This window comes from Numida meleagris, chromosome 21 (genome assembly GCF_002078875.1).
Source record: "Numida meleagris isolate 19003 breed g44 Domestic line chromosome 21, NumMel1.0, whole genome shotgun sequence".
Classification (NCBI taxonomy): Eukaryota; Metazoa; Chordata; class Aves; order Galliformes; family Numididae; genus Numida; species Numida meleagris.
The window spans coordinates 2,787,955-2,806,860 of record NC_034429.1 but is presented as its reverse complement, the minus strand read 5'-3'; the positions used below and the strand labels follow the sequence as shown (position 1 = coordinate 2,806,860).

Genomic DNA, 18,906 nt, shown 5'->3' with positions numbered 1-18,906 from the left:
GCACGGCTGCAGCTGCACCATGGCAGGGCTTGGCTCTGTGCCACATGCGGGTCCATCTGTCCTGTGACGGAGGACTGCTCTCTGCCCTGACAGGCTGATGGGGAAGGGGGTCATGGCTGTCCCTGTCACTGCCTGACAGGGGATGGGTGGTGCTGTTGCAGTCCCAATCCCATGACTTTGACAGAAGCTGTGAGTGCAAAGGACACCCCACCTGCCTTCTCCCTTCTCCCGCCCCGGGCAGCTGATCTGCAGCAGCTAGGGTTACAGCAGTGCTTGCGGAGACTGGGCGCGTGCGGACCCGCGGGCAGCTCCTGTGCCCAGGGCTCTGCCTGCCACAGCCGAAAGCATGGCTGGGCTCTGAGCAGGGGTGCGGGGTACACGCACGACCCTGCAGAAGCAGGATGTGGTCTTTCCTGGTCCAGCTGCTGATTGTCGTGGTGCTGCTGGCCTTCTTCCTGGTCAGCTGCCAGAATGTCCTGTACATCGTCAGGGGCTCTGTGCGCTTCCTGCTCAATCATGCGCACCGTGAGCTGGACAAGGAGCTCGGGGAGAGCCAGGGGCTGGCGGACGACGAGGAGTCTCTCTCTACCAGAGTCGTCCGCCGGCGTGTCCTTGTGAAGGTAAAGGGCAGGGAGCGGTGCCTGGGTGTGCACAGCAGAGAGCAGAGACAGGGCTGGGGCTGTGCAGGAGTCAGAGCCTTGGGCTGTGTGCTGGAGAGCTCTGCTGCCCCCTGAAATGCTGTTCCTCCTGTCCCTGCAGGGCAACGAAGTCCTCCACCTCCCTGGGGAGCATGTGACGGAGGAGCAGTTCACAGATGAACAAGGCAATATAATCACCAAGAAGGTGAGTGACCGGGGAGGAGTGTTTGCAGGGTGCTCTCCACAGCCTTCCTCCTCTCTTTCCATGTGATCCCACTCTTCTCTGCAGCCCAGGACCCTGCAGAGGGTGCTTGCATTCTGCTGTCTCCAATTACATTCGTGACACTTCTCCAGCTAGATTCTGCCAGGGGATGGTGTGCACGGGGCTCAGGGCCAGAGCAGCAAAAAGGAAGGCACGGTGTCGGGGCTGGCTGTGTCCCCCTGTGTGGGCTGGTGCCGGGACTGGCAGTGATGAAGGCTGCATGGGTCTCCGCAGGTCATCCGGAAGGTGGTGCGTCATCTGGGCCCTGATGACACAGATGACAGGCAGGAGCATGAGGACCTGATCCTGGAAGGCTCCCTGCAGGAGCCCCAAGACCTGGAGGCAGAGGCTGATCACTTCATGTACTCCATCCTGCAGCGGGACGGTCTGGGGGCCAAGGTACAGTGTGCTTCTTGGCTGTGCCTTGTAAGTGCCCTGCTCGGGGCCAGCACTGTCTCTGCAGGACTTGTGAGCTCCAGGGCTCCTCTGTCCTCTGTCTTTCCTTCTGTCCTGCTCACCTCTCTCACCTGTTTCCTTCCTAAGGCTGCAAGGGGCTTCTCTTGCCCCTGCACCAGTCTTCTTGCTTGTTGATGTCTTTTGCTGACTGACTCAGCCTTTCCCTCTCCTGTCCTTCTCTCTGTGTCTGTCCGTTCACCTGGGTGATGTCCTGCCTTCTGTCCCTGTGGCTCCCTCAGGAGGAGGTGCAAGTGCGTGTCCCAAAACTGGAGGTCTCCAGGAGCAGGATGGGGGCTCAGATAGTGAAACGAGCCAGTCTGAAAAGGGGGAAGCATTGACCCCCCTCAAATGGCCTCTTTGGAGGTAACCCCACCTTTGCTTTTCCTTTTGTGCCAGCTCCCTTTTGCTGCTGGGATAAAGGTAGCAGAGATGTGTGTGCAAGATGGTGTCTGTCTCCTCTCTCCCTCCAATTTCTTCTTTTTGTTAGTGGGATATCTGTGGTACATGATAGTCAAGACCCTTGTGTTTGTGGACATATGTTCATGCAGACAGTGTCCCCTTGTCTGTTGTCTGCACCTGTCCTTAGAGAGTCCCTCTAGCGTCAGTCGAGGCAGTCTTCCTGCTGCTTTGCTCTTGCTATTTTCTGCAGCATGCAGAAAAGGGAGTGCATTAAGAACTTGTGGGTTCTTCTGTGCTGCTGTGAGAACAAGGTGCAGTCAGTCACTCTTGTTGAAGCAGGGACTGAGGGCTGGCCTTTAGTGCAATGTATCTGTCCCAGGCCCTACAGCAACCCTCCCAGCTCCTTCCAGTGCTGCACTGGCTTTGGTGCAGCTCCGCTCCTACTTGTTGCTGCTCTCTGCATCTGAGGTGACACCACCGGTACCACCTGTGCCGTTGCTGCTGGTTCCAGCCAGGGCACTCATCAGTACTATGATGCTGCCTCTCTACTGCTTCCTGCAAAACTCGTCTTGTGGGTGGGCAGAATGGGTGCATGTGGAACAAGTGTAGGCTGGGACTACATGCCACCTCATCTCTGGGGTGACCCCATCTCTGTCTCATTCTGTGTCTCTCCAGGATCTCACCTCAACACCAAACCACTGATCTCCACACCAACCTGAGAAGAGAGGAGAGGAAAATAGAGATTGGAAGGAAGCAGGGCTGGCTGTATGTGTTTCTATAGGCTAATGGCATGATTTCTGTACGAGATACTTACCGTCCTATCCGCATGACTGACTGACTGCAAGACGCATGAGCTACAGTACTTCCAACAGACAGAGGGACCCTGTCCCTGCCTTGCTGCCACCAGGAGCCTGAAGACAGCAGCACGCACAAAGGGCATCCTTTGGCTCCTCTGGGAAGCCAGAACTGGACTGGCAGCAAACGCGAGGGGAGGAGAATCCACCTTCGCACATCCGCCTGTGTCACTACGTCCCTGTGCCGTGCTCCAGCGGCAGGGGGGAGGCTGGGGCTGCTCACTGTAGGAGGAGAGGGGCTCTACCCCCGTCACCATTCTGCCTCTGCTGGACTCGCTTCTCATCCTTCTCAGTGAGTGCAGGGGCAGGGGGAGGGCAGCAGCTGAGGATGTGAGGGAGGAGGGCTGTGGATGCAACGCTGCCGTGGGCGCTTGGCTGGATGCAGGGCTGCCCTTCCTCTCCCCAGCATGTTCAGCGTCTCCCGCCAGGTCAGAGCTCTGGGCCGAGCACTGAGCTCGTTGCTTATGTTGAAAGTGTAAACTGTACAGCAATCAGCCTTGTGTATATGAACCAGTAAATACTATGCAAACACCTAGGGACACTCTAGCAGTATGTACAAAGCACTAACAGCTCCACCCCCAAATACCTCTTCAGGCTGCAGGATGGGCAAAGCCTTTGGACTGTGTGAGCAGCTCTGGTGAATGGAGCTGGGAGCCTACAGGCGTGAAAGGGCAGCGGATTATCTTGTCTTATGCCCTTCCATCTGAGCCTGGCCCCTTCTTGGCCTGAAGAGAGAGGTCCATGGGGGCAGCCCCATGGGGTGGTCCATGGTGCAAGCCCCAGTTTGTGCTGGCTTCAGCTGGGGTGAGGCTGGCAGCCTGCACTGAGGTGCTTGGGGCCTAGGGAGGATAGGTAGTGAGAAAGGGCAGGGAATGTGCTTGTGCCACACACTGGGTTGTGCCTAGCTCTACTCAGCACAATATTTGCTCAGGAGATGAGCCAGGAGCTGGCAGGAACCAGAGGCCCTGCACTGCTTTGCAAGGCCTCCTGGCCTCCCTGTGAGGGCACAAATGAGCACAGACCCTTGACCCTGTGAATGCTGGCCCACCCAGGACCAACCCCAGAAATGAGGGGAGCTACTCCCCTGAGTGGCTGCACTTTGGCCAAGTGAAAGCCCTTCTGCAGCCACCGGGCTAAGCAGTCACCCTGAAAGCGAGGGCAGTGCTGGGGCAGCTGCTCTGGCAGGAGAATCACGGTGGTCAGGGCTGCCCAGGCAGCACTGAGGTGTGCAGAAGGTTGAATCTGCTACAAAACTTGACCCTAGAAGGACAGGATGCAGACAGTGGTAAATCCGTGTCCCTAGCTCTGTCCTTTACCTAACCAATTTGGGGGCCTGGCCTTTGTAGCAGGGTGGTGTGGAGACTCCCTTGCCCTCTCCCTGGAGGTGGCTGTGGACTTGTTTAGCAGGGCCTGATGCTCTTGGTAGCCATGTGAAGAACAAGCCCACCTCCAGCTTCAGGCAGAGCAGCCCTGTGTCGCAGTGGGTGCACATATGCCAGGAAAGTCCCTGGCTCTGCTGCAGCCTGGGTAAGAAGCCCAGATGCAGCTAAGCCACTGGCCCAGCTTAGCCATGGAGAGCAAAGCATCCCCTTTCTCACCCCAACTCAAAGTAGGCACAGACTCCATCCATCACCCTTGCTGTGTACAATTACCTACCTAGACCCACTGCAACAGCTGACCCTGTAGCATCACCGTAGAGTTGTTTGTGGGTCCTGTGCTTTGGCCTAGTATACGCCTTAGGGAATGTGCTGTGCTGCAGCTGTGCCCAGCACCTGCAGTGACATTGCTTTGCGCTCAGATTGCTCGTAGGGCTGGTAGGGGGAGGCTGCACCCAACACTGAGCCTAGAGAATGCTGCAGTCTGCACACTAGAAGCTTTTTAGAAGTTTTAAAAATTACTTTTATTTCCTTTTTTTAATTGTTATGGAAACAAGCCTTTTGGATCTCCCTGTCTTAGCCCCTGATGTATAGATCATATCCCTGTACACCAGCTATCAGACTATGAATTAATAAAGAAACTAACACAGACCGCGTCTCGTCTCTGCTTTTCCAAGGGCAAGGGGAAGACAGAGGCTCCCGGGCGCCGCAGTTAAGCCCGGCGAGCAGCCGATCCTCGCAGGACGCAGGGCTGGTGCCCCGTCTCCCCACCGCGCCCCCCCCGCAAGCCCGATGAGTGCGCCGCGGTCCGCCCGGCGCTGTCCAGCGGCCGTGGTGCTGGAGCGCGGCGCCCCGTAGCCCGGGCTCCGCGGCGGCTCCTTCGCCGTCGGCTCTCAAAGCACGATTTGTCTGGGCAGAGCCAATCCCGGGCTGCCCGTGAGCATAGCCAATGGGAATCGAGGCCGCGGAGATCCGGCCAATGGGAGCCAGCCCTTGCAGCTGCCCGGCCAATGGGTGCGCCGTATTCTAATAGACCTCATCTTTATCAGAGAAATGTTGCCTCTTCCCAAGCCCAAGTTGAGTGCCCGGTGCTGGTGCCACGTCGGGTGCGGGGTCAGCCGGGGGCAGCTGCCACCGAGGCAGTGGCCACTTGCTGCCGTGGCCCTGGCCCTCTGGGGCAGCTCGCCCAGCACTCCAGGTGCCCGCTGGCAGCGTGCCAGCTGGTGTGGACACTACGGGCCAGTAGCCCCAAGGCCGACGGGGATGGGCTGCCCATCATGCCCTCGGAGTGCCAGCCTCTGAGGGCTGTCCTGGAGCCATGGACGCCAACCTGCCAGGCACCTTCCTGCTCAGCGGCCCTTCACTGGGCCCCTTCCCTGAGGCCAAGGCACCTGTCTGCCAGTACTCGGTGCAGAGCTCCTTCTACAAGCTGGGTCCCCCCGGGCTGGGTGCCCAGCTGGCCGCTGGCACCCCACACGGCATCTCCGACATCCTTGGCCGGCCCACAGCGACGCCAAACAGCAGCCTCCTGCCCAGCTACCCCCACGCAGGTGGATTTAATGGACTGAGCTCCCCAGGCGTCTATTATGGGCCACAGGTGGGAGCCCTCCCAAAGGCCAGCAACGATTATGTGCCGCGGGGCCGGAGCTGCTGGGCAGAGGCGCCTGACTGGCAGGGCAGCCGGCAGTGCGGTGGCCGTAAGTACGGGGCTGGGAGTGGGTGGGCAGCTGGTGGGACCCCATCTGCTCTGGTGCTTTATGCAAGTCACAGCTTGACACCTGGGGATGTGCTGGGATGTGGAGGGGTCAGCTCAAGAGCAGGGGCAGTGCAACAGTGGAGGGTAACTCTTGGCTTAGCCCCAGGGGGAGGCACAACTTGGGAGCTCAGGCAGAGCCCAGGCAGAGAGCCCAGGCAGACTCCCTACCCCTGGCAGCCTCCCTTGGTCAGTGCCAGGGACAAGGACGGTCCTGGGCTGGCATGCATCTGGCAGGGGCACTGCGGAGCATACTGCTGCCATGATGGGGCTGTGCTGGGTGAGCACAGCCACTACCTCACAGGGAGCCCACAGAGTACCCAGGGCTGGGGGCTGTGGTTCAGTGCCTGCAGCCCTGTTCCCCTCCCCGGTGATTCTCATAGAGCAGACGGGTAAGGCAGATCTTACTTCCTTCCCATTGTGCACTCAGAGAGGTGGGGGGCATGGTCATGGTTCTCCCAGTGCAGAGTAGCTCCACAGTCACATGCTGCTCCTAATGCCCGTTCCCTTCTCAGCCCAGCAAATAGTTTCTGCTCCCAAGCAGGAGGTGCAGAGCCCAGCCTTGGAGGCAACACAGCTCCAGGGTCAAAGCTGGGGAGACAGGATATTGTTTTACTTTGGTGGGGAGTGGCAGCATAAAGGGACGTGGGGATTGGGCTGCCCAGAGCCATGAGCCTGGTGCTCACCCACTGCCCTTGTCCCAAAGCCCCTGCGCACCTGACTGACAGCCTGCACAAGAAGAAGCACACGCGTCCGACCTTCACAGGGCATCAGATCTTTGCTCTGGAGAAGACGTTTGAGCAGACCAAATACCTGGCGGGGCCAGAACGGGCACGGTTGGCATATTCCCTCGGCATGACTGAGTCCCAGGTGAAGGTGAGTGGGGGGTGTGCGGTGTGTGGGGCATATGGCAGGTGGCTGTTAACAGCCTTGTGGGGCTGCAGGTTTGGTTCCAGAACCGACGCACCAAGTGGAGGAAGAAGAGTGCCCTGGAGCCCTCCTCCTCCTCGCAGCGGGCGGGGGGCTCCAGTGGAGAGCGGGCGGCCTCTGAGACCGAGGATGATGAGTACAACAAGCCCCTGGACCCTGACTCAGATGATGAGAAGATCCGACTGCTGCTGAGGAAGCACCGTGCGGCCTTCTCAGTGCTGGGGCTGGGCACGCACAGCGGCTGAGCACCTGGGAATGGGCACTGCTGTGCCCCCACTGCAGCTCCTGCCCTGGGCTCGGGGTCTGGGAACAGCAGCGGTGAAATAAAGGCCCCTGCCCCAGTACTTACTACATGGGTCTGCAATGCCTGGTGCCCCAGAGGCTGGGCTGGGAAGGGGCTGAGGCTGGGGGGGCCATGCACCGGGCAGGAAGGTCCCCCAAAACCCTCAGAGTTTCCCCAGAATGGGTGTGCGCTGGCAGCAAGAAGTGCTGTCCAAAAGTCACTCATTAGGGCCTCTTGTTGGAACCTATTAGCAGCAAATAAATATCATTTATCTTAACTGTGTGAGTGAGAGCCCATTCACCTGTCGGAGCTGCAGGATTGATGTGGCAGCAATAGCCGTGGCTTGTTTGCTGCCAACCTGCGGGGCCCCCCCCAATGCTGCGCCCAGCTCGGTGCAGACTGCATGCACTCCTGGGGCCATGCCCCCCTGGTTCCTGCCGGCTCAGCCTCTGCTTGTTGGAGGCACAGGGCCACCACCTGTCCCTGCTGCCTGAGGTGCCAAGGGACTGCTGCTGGGGCCACCGAGAGCTGACAAAGTGCAAGCAAACAGTGCTACGGTGTCCTGGGGAGAAATCAATAGGCAATGATAAGGTGCTGCTGGGCCATTGTGCAGTGGCTGGCAGCGTGGCACAAGAGTGGAGGTGCTGTTGGGGGGCCCCCTGCCAGCTTCAGGCAGCACTGGTGTATACGTCCCTACCTGCGCAGTGCTGGTCTTACATCACAGCAGCCTCCAATGCTCCCTAATGGCATTGGGATGCTGTGGGCTGACACTGGGCCCCTACCTGCCCAGCCCCAAGGCACACACTCAGCTCCAAATCCTTACTTTCTGCCGTACTTTGAGCTCTGCAGGGAGCCCTGACAGCTTTGCAGCACATCCTGGGGACTTGGGGAAGCCTGAACTTACCCAGCAAGCATGGGAGGTGTAATGCTACCCCTGACCGCGCAGCTCCCGGTTTTCCCGAGCTGATGCTGCTCCGCTGCAGGGCCATGGAGCCATGCACCATCCCTAGGCATTGCAGTGCAGGAGTGTTCTCCTCCTGGCCAGAGTGTGAGGCTGCTGCTGGGATATTTTTTTGACATTTTCTAAGCTGCTTGACGTGGCTGACAATTTTTAATGTACTAACTGCCTGGTCCAGTGAGCTGATTAATTGGTGCTGTGGAGATCAATAGAAAACAGAAAATTAAAACAATTTTAAAGTGATTAAGTAGTTTAACACCTGTCTGATGCCACGTCAGGGCTGGGAGACAAATAAAGCAGGTGGCAAAGGGCCGGCTGCAGCCCAGGAGTGACAAATCGCAGGCGCAGCCCGGCTGCCCTAAGCATCCCACGGCTGTACCGGAGCTGTGGAGCTGCTCATGGGGCTGCAGTGCAGGATTAATCCCACCTCCAGCTCCTCTCGTCCTGCTGCCCTGCAGCCAGCTCCGATGGATGGTGCCAACCATGTGCCATGGCTGACGGCTGCCATGGCACAGTCCCAGCCAGCACTGGAGCTCATGGGGCTCTCAGAGTCTGGCCCATGGTGAGTGCCAGCACTGCATCCCTGGCCCTCCTCATGCTCCTCACCAGGCACTACTCTGGAGCGCGAGTGCGAGCAGGGTGGGCTGGCAGGCAGATGGATAGCAGCTCCGCTTCAATTCCACATCCCTTTTCTCCCAGACAAACCCCGTCGGATTTTCATAAATCAAAGCGCCACACTGTTTAATAAAAATTTATTGACTTACAAGTGATTATTTATCAAAAGGCCATTAATAGCGGCTCCGGGAATGATGTGCTACTGGGTGGTGCGGAGAGACTAATAGCAAATCAATGCCAGCATCTGGGCAGAATGCATATGAGGGCCCCTGGCCCCAGTGGGCTGCACGGCTGCTGCTGCCGGGGCCAGCAGCCCCTACCCCACGGGCTGCCCCACACTCCCCCCGGTTATTTATCGCTTACAAATGAAATGATCAATACTTTTAATCTAGAGCTAAATTTATTAACTTTCCCATCGGAGAGAGACATATTGACTGGGAGCACAGGGAGGGGGAGCTGAGGAAAGACGGATGCGTGCCTGCTCACCTGCCTAGCCTGCTGCGCAGCATCCCAGTGGCAGCAGGACCGTGAGGATGGCCCCAAGCACAGCGAGGAGGATGGAGGTACCCAGGAGCCACAGACTACTGCTGTCACCACAGCACCTGTGACCACTGCAGGCAGACTGGCAGGCACCTGCAGCCAGGTCTAAGTGCTGGGTGCAGGGGCGCTATGGGCACCCAGCATGGCACAGCCCCTGCCTCTGCGTGCAACTATTTGCACAGCCAAACGCAATGCCCTGGCCCTCTGACCTGGAAAAGTAGAGCGCTGGGTGTGATGCGTGCTCAGGCAAAGTGGCTGGGGAAAGGCGAAGGGAGCCTAGAGACCCTGCGCCATCTGAGCAGCAATGCTCATGTCCCCAGCCCAGTGCAGTGTGTCTGACTGCAGCTCAGCACAGGGGCACCAAGGGGGCACGGCCCAACATGGGCACCCTGTGGCTCTCCAGAGCCACTCAGCAGAGCACAGCTGGGGGGCTCAGTGCGAAGGACCTGAGGCAGGGAAAAGCTTTGTGAGCCCGGAGGCAGGAGTAGCCCTACGCATTCTGTGCTGCAGCCATGAGAGGCACAGGCTCATAAGATTCCCTTGGTTGTCAAGGCAGCTCATCTGAGCGCAGCTCACCAGTTTCTGTGCCGTGGGAGACTTGTGACTGACACACATGCACATCAACACACCAGCCCTCCACCTGGGCCTGTAAACACCATATGGAAGCAAATGACACCAGAAGTGTTTCATTTAATATTGCCCCTGCAAGGGGGTTCACTGTAACAGTAACAAGAAGGCATCTGTGCCAAGAGTTGCCAACGGCCTGAAGACTCTAGGCAGTAATAGTGCCTCCAGGAAAGAAGAGCCAGGAGATGAAGGAGTAAGTCCAAACAGCTCTGGAGCAGTCAAAGTCCAAAGAAATGTTGCTGCTTCAGACAAGACCTGGCTCATACTGGAGGCAGAGGGCTCTGGCCAGGTAACAGTGCTGGAGGCAGAGGGCTCAGGAGCGGCTCCGGTCTTCATGGTTGCCTACAATCATTTTGCTGTAAAGTTTCTGTTGCTCCTCCTTGAATGTATCTTTCACCTTCTCCCTCTTTAGACCTCCATCCCTAGAAAAAGAATCATTCACATTGGAGCTAAAGGAATGCACTGACACTGCAGCTGGGGCTGCTCTGAGCAGGCTGGAGCTCCCACATCAGCCTGATGAGTGCATTTGTCCCTTCGGTTGACACAGCATACTGCAGGCTGATTGTCCACAGGGGGAGCTCCTTTCACCCCACGCTCTGCCAAGAATGGCACACATAGCCCTGCACAGTGCTCAGCATGTCCAACACCACTGCAGCACACTGCTTGCAGAGGCCCTCTACCTCTCAGGCTCCAAAGATCTCAATGCCTGACAAGGGAGGTTCTCAAGCTTCACATGCTTTGCTGAGCAACATCAAGTAAGAACTGGGGAACTCCTGAGCAAGCTGCATTCACAGAATGAAATTCTGGTGCCCAACACACAGAGCAGAAGCCAAGACTTTGGTCTTGACTATAGAAGAGCTGTTTTGGACATGCACCTCCATTTCTACAGAGGTCTACACCAGGCAGTGCAAGACACAAACTTAGCTCTGCAGCCTACAAACACATTATCAGGATCCAAGAACACAGAACACTAGAACTGGGAGGAGAAATGTCTGGCAAGACTCACCAGAGCAGATCCACAAGGCCTCCCTGCCTGGCAATAGCTGACTTCACTCGATTGGCAAACTGGACAGCATCCTCATCGCACTGTGGGAAAATGACACTGTTCAGACAGAGCAAAAGGCTAAAGAGGCAGCAGATCAGACGGAGTAGGTTCACCTTACTTACCTGTCTGGTCATTGGGGGCAAGTACCACACACTGCAGACAATGGCCCAGCTTGTCATCATCCTAAGGAGGTAGGTTACCATGCCATACTTGCTGCTGTTCCAAAAGGCATCTCCAAACTGTGGATCATACTGTGGAGGCAGGAGAGCTTATGAAAGTCAGGTAATGGATGCACCTTCCCTGAGACTCCAAGTTCTACATCAAATCCAAGTACAGACTTGCCCTCCCCAGTGCACGTGGATTAACGTCAGTGTCCCCACACACCACAATCTGAGGACCAGGCTGTTGCAACCCAGCAGTGCCAAGACTGGGCTATCAAGACTGACCTTGTAAGCAGATAAATGTAAACTGCTGTAAAAATATCTGCTTTCTCATACCTTGATGGCTACAGGGTAAACCGTGGCTCCAATTTCAAAGCTCCCCTTTTTGAACATCATCACAGATGTGTTGTTGATGCAGGTTCCTGTAAGAGACAAGCACAATCTTTGTAAGTCAGTCCAGAAGTCTAAGCTATACACCTATACGCATCTGACAACTGCCCCTGACACTCACTCCAAACCCTGCTCTGGTTGTGTACAAGATTTGTAGCATCACTGAGACATCATATATCTGACATCCACATTCTGGGTTCATTTAACTCTAAAGATGCCATGTCCATTTTGCCTCACTGAAAGCTCTCAAGGCCCTTGGCTGTGTGAAGAAATAACACAGACAAGGTGCTGTGCCCTCTGTTGTGCCCTCCTCCACCAGGTGCTTGTCTGGTCTAACTCCACAACTCACCTTCCGGAAAGATAAGAATAGGCAATTTGCTCTTGTCCTGGACATGCTCTGTGAGCCTAAACAGAAGAGAGTCACCAGTTATCAAGAGAGCTGTCCTGACAATTGACACAGCCGCCCCCAACCCTTTCCCAGCCTCCAAACCTCCCCCAGCAGCTAGCAACTGTCACACCTTTTGGCAACGAGGTGACGGTCTTTGACCTCAGAACGCTCAAACCAGACGTGGGGGCAAGCTTTCACCATGGCTCTCTGTATCACACCCATGAGCCCTCCGTGGATTTGACCCACCTGAACAGGGTGAGAAAACATAAGTTACAAGACCTGGGGACATATGAAGGACAAGGCAACTCCTACAGCTTCGCTGCTAAGCTGAGGTTCATCTTTCTACCCTTGTGCTTGTAAGGCTGAGAGGAAAAGTTCCAGGCTCTGAATGTAAGGATGCAGCAAGCCCCAAGGGAGGTCAAGCTTGCTGGAAAGCAACACAACAGCAGGCAGAGCTGGGGCACAGACCTTACCATTGCATAGTAGCCATCACTGGCCAGGATGATCACATCAATAGGGGATGTGTGATTGGCCACGCAAATGCCTCCATTTCGGGGTCTGTTTTCTCTAAATGCAAAACAAAGGCACAGATGAGGGCAGAAGAATGAAGAGTGAGGCCTGCAAGAGGCACAGCACGATGCAGCCAATGGGGATGGACACTGCAGCAGACAGTGCTGCCTTACCGGTCATGGTAGGTGATGATGGCTGTGAGGGCACGCACGCAGATCCGGTAACACATCAGGTGAACGTGCTTGCTGAGGAACTCTTTACACCTGCCACCCAGAACAGAGACCATCAGCCCCAGCTGCCCATAAAGGGGCCACTCAGCCCAGCTGTCTAGGGTCATGAGATCCCACTGAGACTTCAAATCATGCCCACATAAACACATCTCCTTCTGGGTTTTGCTGGTTGCTTATTGATACTTTATCTCCTGAGAATCAAACTTTTGCCTTTGCTCTTTTCTGTTTTTACTCCTTTCAGAGATCTGGGCTGAGAGCAATGCCACAGGCTTAATGTTCACGTCTAGGCCTCTTATTTAAAGTAGTAGGAAATACACTCCTGACAGGCTACAGATGACAGGACCACCTGCCTCATCTGCCGCATGCAGATGAGACAGGCCTTGCAGGACAACTTCCTAATTATCAGGTCTCAAACAGCACAGGGTGCCGCCCCATCACTTCTTTCAAAGGCCAACTCACCTTCCATTTGGCAAATACCCCACCACTGTAGTACCAGTCACCAACAAGCTGATGCCAGTGAACGCCAGGGCTATCCTGCAGAAAGAGGGAAGCTGCATGCTAACAAATCCAGGCCAGAGGCCCTGCTCATCACATAACCTGTCTCTCCCCACCATGTCAAGTGGGGTCTGTGGACTGGGGGACCAGCTGCACCAGGAACAGGCTACGGGCAGGTTTCTGCAGCAGCACCCACCTGAGGGGCAGAAGGAAGCAGTAGCGGATGAGAACACCCAGTCCCCAGAGTACAGTGAGGCGCAGACTGATGTAGTGGAAGTTGTAGTTGGTCCTGCTGAGCAGGTTCCAGGACTCCAGCTCTTCAGCTGAGAACCTCTTGGTCACTTCATCGTCCATGATGGTCTCGATGCCTTTGCGGCAGAAATAGAAGATATCTGAGAGCTCAAACTCGGGGGTGTCCAGGGCTTTGCCACTGCCACTCCGACGGATCTCTTTGATCTCCTCTTCCAGTGATGTTGGCTCCTTTGCAATGATACCTGCAACAAGCCACAGGCAGCTCTGAGCAAAGTATGACTTGCCTGCTGAAAAGGCAGCCGAGGGCCAGGGGGCCCCTACTGACCTGCCCTCCACAAGGCTCCCTTCCTTCCTCCACCCTCCCAACTACCTAGACATGAAACATGCCCTGGGTGCCTCATGCACTGGACCTTCCCATTGCTATTGCCAATCCACCTATGTGGAGAGGGCATCCCATCACACTTCAGCTCTCAGAGACACTACATTTACCATACAAAAATTTGAACTTCAAATGTACCCAAGCAGGGCAGGATCTTACCATTGACATAGGGCTTGTATAATGGATGGTTCTTCTCTTTGGCACCACGCTCTATTCTCAGTGTTGCCCACTGCAAGAGAAACACATAGCAAATGAGACTGTCAAAGCCTGTAGCTCCACTTGATACTATTCCCGATTTACAGCTGGTTTCCAGGGAAGACCATGCTTAAGGGGATCAAATGAGATGAAAGCAGGATGCTTCCATACAGAACTGAGTGTGAGTGGTGAACATGCAGCTGTACTGAAGTGGAAGCAGACACTAGGCTGGGAAGAAAGTTTTCTCAGCAGAGATTTGTCTATAATGGAATGAAAGGAGTGATGGGAAGGTGACCAGCACTTAGGAAAGCCATAACGTGCACACACTTGTGTGCCATTCTGCACAGCAGAGCCTCAGTGGAAGAATGAGTGCCAGAACGTGAAATGGTATTCAGTGGTGAGATGGTACAGCAAGACTTTCTACAGCCTCCTGTAGAACTGCATGTGGATGCCACTGCACAGCCTCCAGATGGACCTTGCATCCTGCATGCCCTCCTGCTGGGCTGGAACGTGATGTAGCTCAGCAAGTAGATAATGGACCAGCACTATTTTCCACTATTGGATTCCTCCAAACTCAAAGCAGAGACTGTGTTTTCAGGCTGGTGCTAAGTACATCAGGCCAGTCTCATGAGGAGATGAGATCCCTCCCTATTCAATTCACCTAACAGCTGCTACTGCTTCTCAGTTCATAGACAGTCCAAAACAGCAGCAGCAAGCACCCTCAGACAAACACCCTCAGCTGCTCCATCAGTCATCTGTGAAGAAGCAGAAACTGCTGGGAACTCCAGGATTCCCAGGCTCAGCCCGTGACACTATTAGATGAGAAAGAAGTGATGTGGGAATGCTAATTGTGGGTGGAGCGTTTAGCTCATCTGGCAGCCTCCTCTGCCAGTAGAAGGAACTGCAGGATTGCAGAAGATTGTCCAGACACTGCCATCCCAGGAGAAGGTAAAAGAGAAGCTCTGACCCAACAGGAGTGGAGCAGCCTGCACAGAAAGCACATTCTTCGCCAGTCCCACAATAGAGACCATAGTGGCAGAGAACTCAGCCTGCCACATGGGAAGCAGTGAGCAGGTCTCCCTCTCAACCAACACAGGCGCGTGGCTACCACTCCGAGCCCCACAGCCCCCCCGCTTGCCAGACTCAGGTGCTGCCTCCCAGGCTAGGTTTGCAACACCAGCCTCAAGAACTTGAAAAATATTTCTTGTGAATAATACTCCCCATACAATTCTGAATGACCAGACCCAGCCACTGAGCTTTACATCAATCTATGAGCCAATCTGCCAGAATGCTCCTCTCTCCCACCACAAAGATTCTTTGATAAAAGCTGAAATAGATTTCAAAGTCTTCTCGGAAAAATAGTTGCGAAATTGAACACCAAAATGTACTGAGATTAAATGTTCCTTCATTGAATGAAAGAAAGGAAAAATAATTACAGTAAAATAAAATGTTCAATTTCGGATAAGCCAAAATTCTTACTAATTTTTTCTCTCAGTTCAGTCACTAAATTGAAAGCAAGGTCTTCAGACACCAGTGTTAATGAAGCACGTCGCAAAGCACTGGGTCTTCCCACTCACACCACAGACTTTTGGGAGGACTCAGAGTTTAAAGCGCTGAACATCGCAAGCTGCAGGGCTGCCCTCTCCAGCCAGACAGAGATGCTCCCAGAGATCAGCTCTGTACTGAATACCGTAGCAGTTCGGACACCACATTTAATAGCCTGAAACTTCCCTGCTAAGCACAGTGCCATCTTCTTCCTTTTCCCGGAGCAGCCAGGTCTGGCTTGGTTTGGGTTTTATCTATTGGGAACTTTGCAAGAATTCTGGTCTCACCAGGGACTTGATTCAAGGAGAGGCGCTGGCTAAGATGGCCCAGAAATAAGTCTGCTGAAGGCAGCAGGGCAACAGCATGACCCCAAGTTGGAAAATTCCACTTGGCTTTTTTGTGCCAAGAGGGGCAGCAAGCGCTGCTGCTGTCCTCAGAGGCTGCAGGTCTAGCAGTGGCTGCTGGGCTCAGCAGATAAGCAGGCGGCACTTTGGGACTTGGGACCTCTGCATTCTGGCCACAGACTGCCCAGGGCTCACAGCACATAAAGTTCCACCTTGCTGCCTGTTTTTGCTTCATCCAAACATACTGGAGATGAGCAGCCCACTGCCTGTAGTTCCTCTCTGTCACATTCTACACCCCTTTAGGCTTCCCTCCATATCGAACTGTGACAGCACTCAGCCTTGCCTGGGACATTAACGCGGCCAAGCACACACCTCCTCCCAGCACATCCCCAGTTACTGCTGTACGATTTGCATGCTTATGGGCCATGCTGTCCTACGACTTTGTTTGAAGACTTAGTGGCTTAACCACAGAGAAAAAAAAAACAACCTGTGAACAGATGTCGAATAAATTGCATTTGGCTGAGATGACTCCAGCAGGTCTTCTGGCACCAGCACGTTACCAGCAAACCACACTCCCCTCCCCTGTTGTCTGCTGTGCTCCACAGAAGGGAAAAAACTTCTCCTCCTACCGTTAACATGCTCGATGAGATCCCTGTAAACACTCCCCAGCACAGAAAGTTCTGAAAACATGACTTACCTGAAAAATCTTCAATAATGTTTTCATGTAAACTTTGCGGATGCCAAAGGAGACTCCAAAAATTGCTGGCACAATGATGAAAACCAGGAGTAGAGTGAAGAGGACGGTTATGGAGATTCCCAAGAGATTAACAACCAGGCTGTCAAAGGGGAGCAGGAGGAACATGATGAAGGGCCCAAGCAAGGCTGGTGCCCTGCGATCCTGCAGCCAAACAGGAAGGCTGCCCGCAGCAGTTAAACAGTCCTATTATTCAGTGATAGTCTCACACATGCACTGAGTCCACTGTTGCTCACAGACCCCATTCCAAAGTTCACATCCTTTTTGGGCTCTGTGAGAGAGGGAACGAACAGTATCTGGGAGAGAGGTTGGGAAAACAAGCAAATACTGCCAGGAGTCCTGGCGAGTTCAAACAGTGCACGTTAAGGAGCTCAAAGAAGATGAAGCACGCAGGCAGGTTCCTCCATGGGTTTGCAGTGGGTACTGTCCTGGAACAACTGTGTGAATACAGGCTCTCCCAAAGCGCTGATGAGCAAATCCTGATGTGGAGCAGCTTCTGAAGACAATGGCAGTAGAATTCCTCTCAGGCTGCTGCGGGTATGCAGTGTCTCCTCATGGGGCCAAGATGGAGTCCATCTCTGATCCTGCATTGGAGGAAACTGAGGAAGTTGGCACTTGGAGGAGCCTACTGTATGCGGAGATGTTATTGTACCTTCCAGGACACAGGTAGTGGCTCAGATCCTCACATGACACCTATAACAAAATTAATTCCAGAGATCCCTAGCATCCACTCCTGCTGAAGGGTCATAACTGACTCAAATGAAACCCGTGTCCCTGGAAAGCTCTCCAAACAGTGCGCTGGCTTCTTGGTAGACCAGGCACTCACATGCCACCAGCACTAGAGGAGAAAAGAGAAACTGAAGTCAGGCAAGTCACGCAACTCAGAGACGTCAGTGGCAGGAGGCCAAGGACAGTGTGCGCTGAAACCATGAAGGCAATGCTCAGGCTGAGGTCACATCACTCTGAGCAGCTCCTGAGACACTTCAGACTCAGACTGGTACTCCAGCTTCCATCTCATACCATTAGACACATGTCCTGCACCTTCCTCCCAGGCAAACCTCAGACTGGCTGCAACCAGAGCCACTCTGGAGCACAGGATGCTGAGAGTGTCTCTAAAGGTCCTAAGTACAGGAAGAGAGCCAATGAAGTAGCAGAAAGCCCTTCTGAATGACAGAGCCCTCACCACCTCTCATTTCACAGGAATCCAAGCTCAGGGAGCCAGCTATGTGCCAGATTCCTGGGAAGGAATCATTTCCTCTACCCCTGTACACAGGTTCCTTGGGCGTGGCTCACCTACTGCACTTACACAGGGCAGCTTTACAAACAATGCATGACAGGAAGTTAGCCCAAGGGGAGAATTACTGCTGATGATTAGCCACAGTGGAACTCACAGGGACAAGGGGAGCAGTCAAAGGTCAACGCACAGCACTGCAGCCCTCGCAGGGGATGACCCGGCAGAACAGGTCTGCACGAGGCCAACACTGGTTGGAGCGTCTGCTCAGGGGAGAACTCCCTCCGGATACTATCTCTGCCTGCTGCCAGAGGGCACGGTGTCAGCCTAAGGGTGGGATGGAACAGTGCTTGAACTCAGAGGAGCAGGGGAGGGTGGGAATACCCTTTTGCTCCCCCGTATGTACAGCATGTTGCAGCTGCTGGCATTGCAGACGCCTTTACAAACTATTTCCTGAGAGCAGCAGTTCTGCAGCCACACGTGTGACTGTCCATCAGCCAGAGCTGTCACTGTTAGACCGGCCCCGGCTGCACGCTGCCCCGCGAGGGGCTCAGTACCACGTTCCTGTACTGCGTCGCTGCTGTGCCCTGGCCCCACGCACCGGCAGCCACGTGCGGTGCCCAATTCAGTCCGACTGCAGCAGGCACGGTCCGGCAGCCCCCGACCTCGTGTCGGGCTCCGCGCTCGGGGACTGAAGCTGTGCCCTTCCACCCAACGCGGTCACCCGAGTGCGGCGTGGCCGGGAGCGCTCCCCGCGGCTTTGTTACGGCCTACGGGACACCGCCCACGGCAGCAGCGAATCCGGGGAAGGCCGGGGCCGGCGGCGACCTTTGTGCGCGCTGGCAGCGGCTGCCGGCGGGGGCCGGAGCCGGAGCCGGGTCGCTTACACCACGCGCGGGGGCGCTACGGCGCGGCCCGCACCACGGAGGAGGCCGCGCTGCCTGACGCGGGCTCCGGTTAACGGTCCGCGGGCGGCTCGGGCCCGGCCCCGCCTCTCCAACTCCTCCGCCGGCCGCAGAGGGACGGAGACCGCGGCCGGGACCGGAGCAGGAGGGCGGGGGAGGAGGAGCGCCGGGCTGGGCCTCGCCGCTCACGCACTCACCTGCCACCACTGCCGCCAGGCCCGGCTCCGCCCCCGCCACGAGCCGTGCACGCCGCGTCTCCGCCCTGCGTATGCTGACGTCAGCACGCCGCCAGCGGGGCCGCGCACGCAGCACCGCCGCACACCTCCCTGGCGGTAGGGGGCGCCGCACTCCGCCCACCCCGCCCTCGGCGCCGAAAGCAGAGGCGAACTCA

General features: G+C 55.6%; 3 protein-coding genes across 4 annotated transcripts in view; 2 read left to right on the top strand and 1 right to left on the bottom strand.

Annotated features, from left to right (window-relative positions):
- Positions 1-4,636, top strand: part of LOC110387117 (ankyrin-1-like) — a 34,464-nt gene extending 29,828 nt beyond the window's left edge. Inside the window, 4 exon segments of the mRNA XM_021374931.1 lie at positions 760-843; positions 1,135-1,299; positions 1,596-1,719; positions 2,431-4,636. Of these exon segments, the coding sequence (XP_021230606.1) occupies positions 760-843; positions 1,135-1,299; positions 1,596-1,694 (348 nt within the window). The 3' untranslated portion in view covers positions 1,695-1,719; positions 2,431-4,636.
- On the top strand, positions 4,950-7,236 carry NKX6-3 (NK6 homeobox 3). The gene is made up of 3 exons (XM_021375095.1): positions 4,950-5,682; positions 6,445-6,614; positions 6,683-7,236. Exons 1-3 carry the CDS (start codon positions 5,304-5,306, stop codon positions 6,911-6,913), a joined length of 780 nt encoding a protein of 259 aa, XP_021230770.1. The 5' UTR covers positions 4,950-5,303; the 3' UTR covers positions 6,914-7,236.
- GPAT4 (glycerol-3-phosphate acyltransferase 4) lies at positions 9,735-18,806 on the bottom strand. Of its 2 annotated transcripts, none has more exons than XM_021374884.1 (13): positions 18,713-18,806; positions 16,323-17,217; positions 13,701-13,770; positions 13,107-13,404; positions 12,875-12,949; positions 12,359-12,448; positions 12,149-12,242; positions 11,806-11,921; positions 11,637-11,692; positions 11,234-11,319; positions 10,859-10,987; positions 10,698-10,777; positions 9,735-10,113 (listed from the first exon to the last, which is right to left on the bottom strand). In XM_021374884.1, the coding sequence occupies exons 2-13, from the start codon at positions 16,485-16,487 to the stop codon at positions 10,005-10,007; spliced, it is 1,368 nt and encodes a 455-aa protein (XP_021230559.1). In that variant the 5' UTR covers positions 16,488-17,217; positions 18,713-18,806; the 3' UTR covers positions 9,735-10,004. The 2 variants fall into 2 exon arrangements, with proteins under 2 accessions (XP_021230559.1, XP_021230560.1); XM_021374885.1 differs by lacking the exon at positions 18,713-18,806 and adding an exon at positions 18,212-18,442.